The sequence below is a fragment of the Phaethon lepturus genome, unplaced genomic scaffold (genome assembly GCF_000687285.1).
Source record: "Phaethon lepturus isolate BGI_N335 unplaced genomic scaffold, ASM68728v1 scaffold46262, whole genome shotgun sequence".
Classification (NCBI taxonomy): domain Eukaryota; kingdom Metazoa; phylum Chordata; class Aves; order Phaethontiformes; family Phaethontidae; genus Phaethon; species Phaethon lepturus.
In genome coordinates this window covers 912-1,967 of record NW_010522097.1, presented here as the reverse complement: position 1 = coordinate 1,967, position 1,056 = coordinate 912, and the positions used below count along the sequence as shown (strand labels likewise).

The following is a 1,056-nucleotide window of genomic DNA, read 5'->3' as shown; positions in this document are numbered from 1 at the left end:
CAGGGTGCCACCTCCCTCCTCACATGTCCTGAGTGGAAGCATTTCATTCACTTGCGGCCGCTGGCGCCCGCTGTTAACTGCTGAGCAAAGCTGGTGCGCGCCGCATGCTGCCCGGTGATTCAGGAAGCAAGCAGTAGACAAGTGTTAATTTGAGGTCCTCCTCGAAATAAAAATGCGTGGTCCACACCTGGGCCCTTCCTGGTCTGTGCTCGTATCCCGTGATAAACCCGCCTGTCAGGCTGCCGTCCATCTTCTCCCCTTAGGGGGAGGAACTTAGCAGCAAGTTGTGTCAGAGTAATGGGTTTGGGGAGGTTTGGACGTGGCTTTATTTTTGAAGTGGCTGATAGTAACAAGTCCAACATAAAAATATTGGGTTTCTGTTCTTCTAGTGGGCCTGCTGGTAGTTGTTCATACAAGCTGTTCTGACTCTGTTATGGAACTGAAGCTAAATTATTGTCATCTCAAGTATGACAATATGAGTTTAGTCACAGCATGAAACGGAGCATGGGAAGGTCATGAAATTATTATTCCACAAGTGAAAAAGTTCCAAGAAATTATGAGTGTTCTCAGAGCTACCATATGTCCCTTTATAACCTGTCTTTTTTCAATATTATCATCCTTGAACCATGCTTATGCCGTTTTAGGTACTCGTTCCAGGATGAAGAAGATATGTTTATGGTTGTAGACCTGCTGCTTGGAGGGGACCTGCGTTACCATCTCCAACAAAACGTGCGGTTCCAGGAAGGCACCGTGAAACTCTTCATCTGTGAGCTGGTGCTGGCCCTTGACTATCTCCAGAGCAGGCACATCATCCACAGGTCAGCTGGGGACCTCGTAGGTGGACTGATGCTCATAGACTGCAGCAGGGGCAGACTTGTTCCTCTAAAATGAAAGGACAAATAGATGCTTAAGAGCTAAACAAAATATTCTCCCACGTACGTTTGCTTTTATGTAGAACACTAGGCTTCCCAGAGAAAAGCATTTCATATACCACAGAGAGCATCTTATTTCTCCCTCCGGGATAGCTATGCTATAGCATATTTGATTTGTTTGCTG

At 46.4% G+C, this 1,056-nt stretch overlaps 1 protein-coding gene across 1 annotated transcript in view; it reads left to right on the top strand.

The window, feature by feature from the left end:
* The window catches only part of STK32A (serine/threonine kinase 32A), a gene marked incomplete at its 3' end in the record, with an annotated part of 12,341 nt that extends 11,523 nt beyond the window's left edge, over positions 1-818 (top strand). Inside the window, exon 4 of the mRNA XM_010281712.1 lies at positions 645-818. Within this exon, the coding sequence (XP_010280014.1) occupies positions 645-818 (174 nt within the window). The remainder of the gene's footprint in view (positions 1-644) is intronic.
* Between the last annotated feature and the right edge of the window lie 238 nt (positions 819-1,056).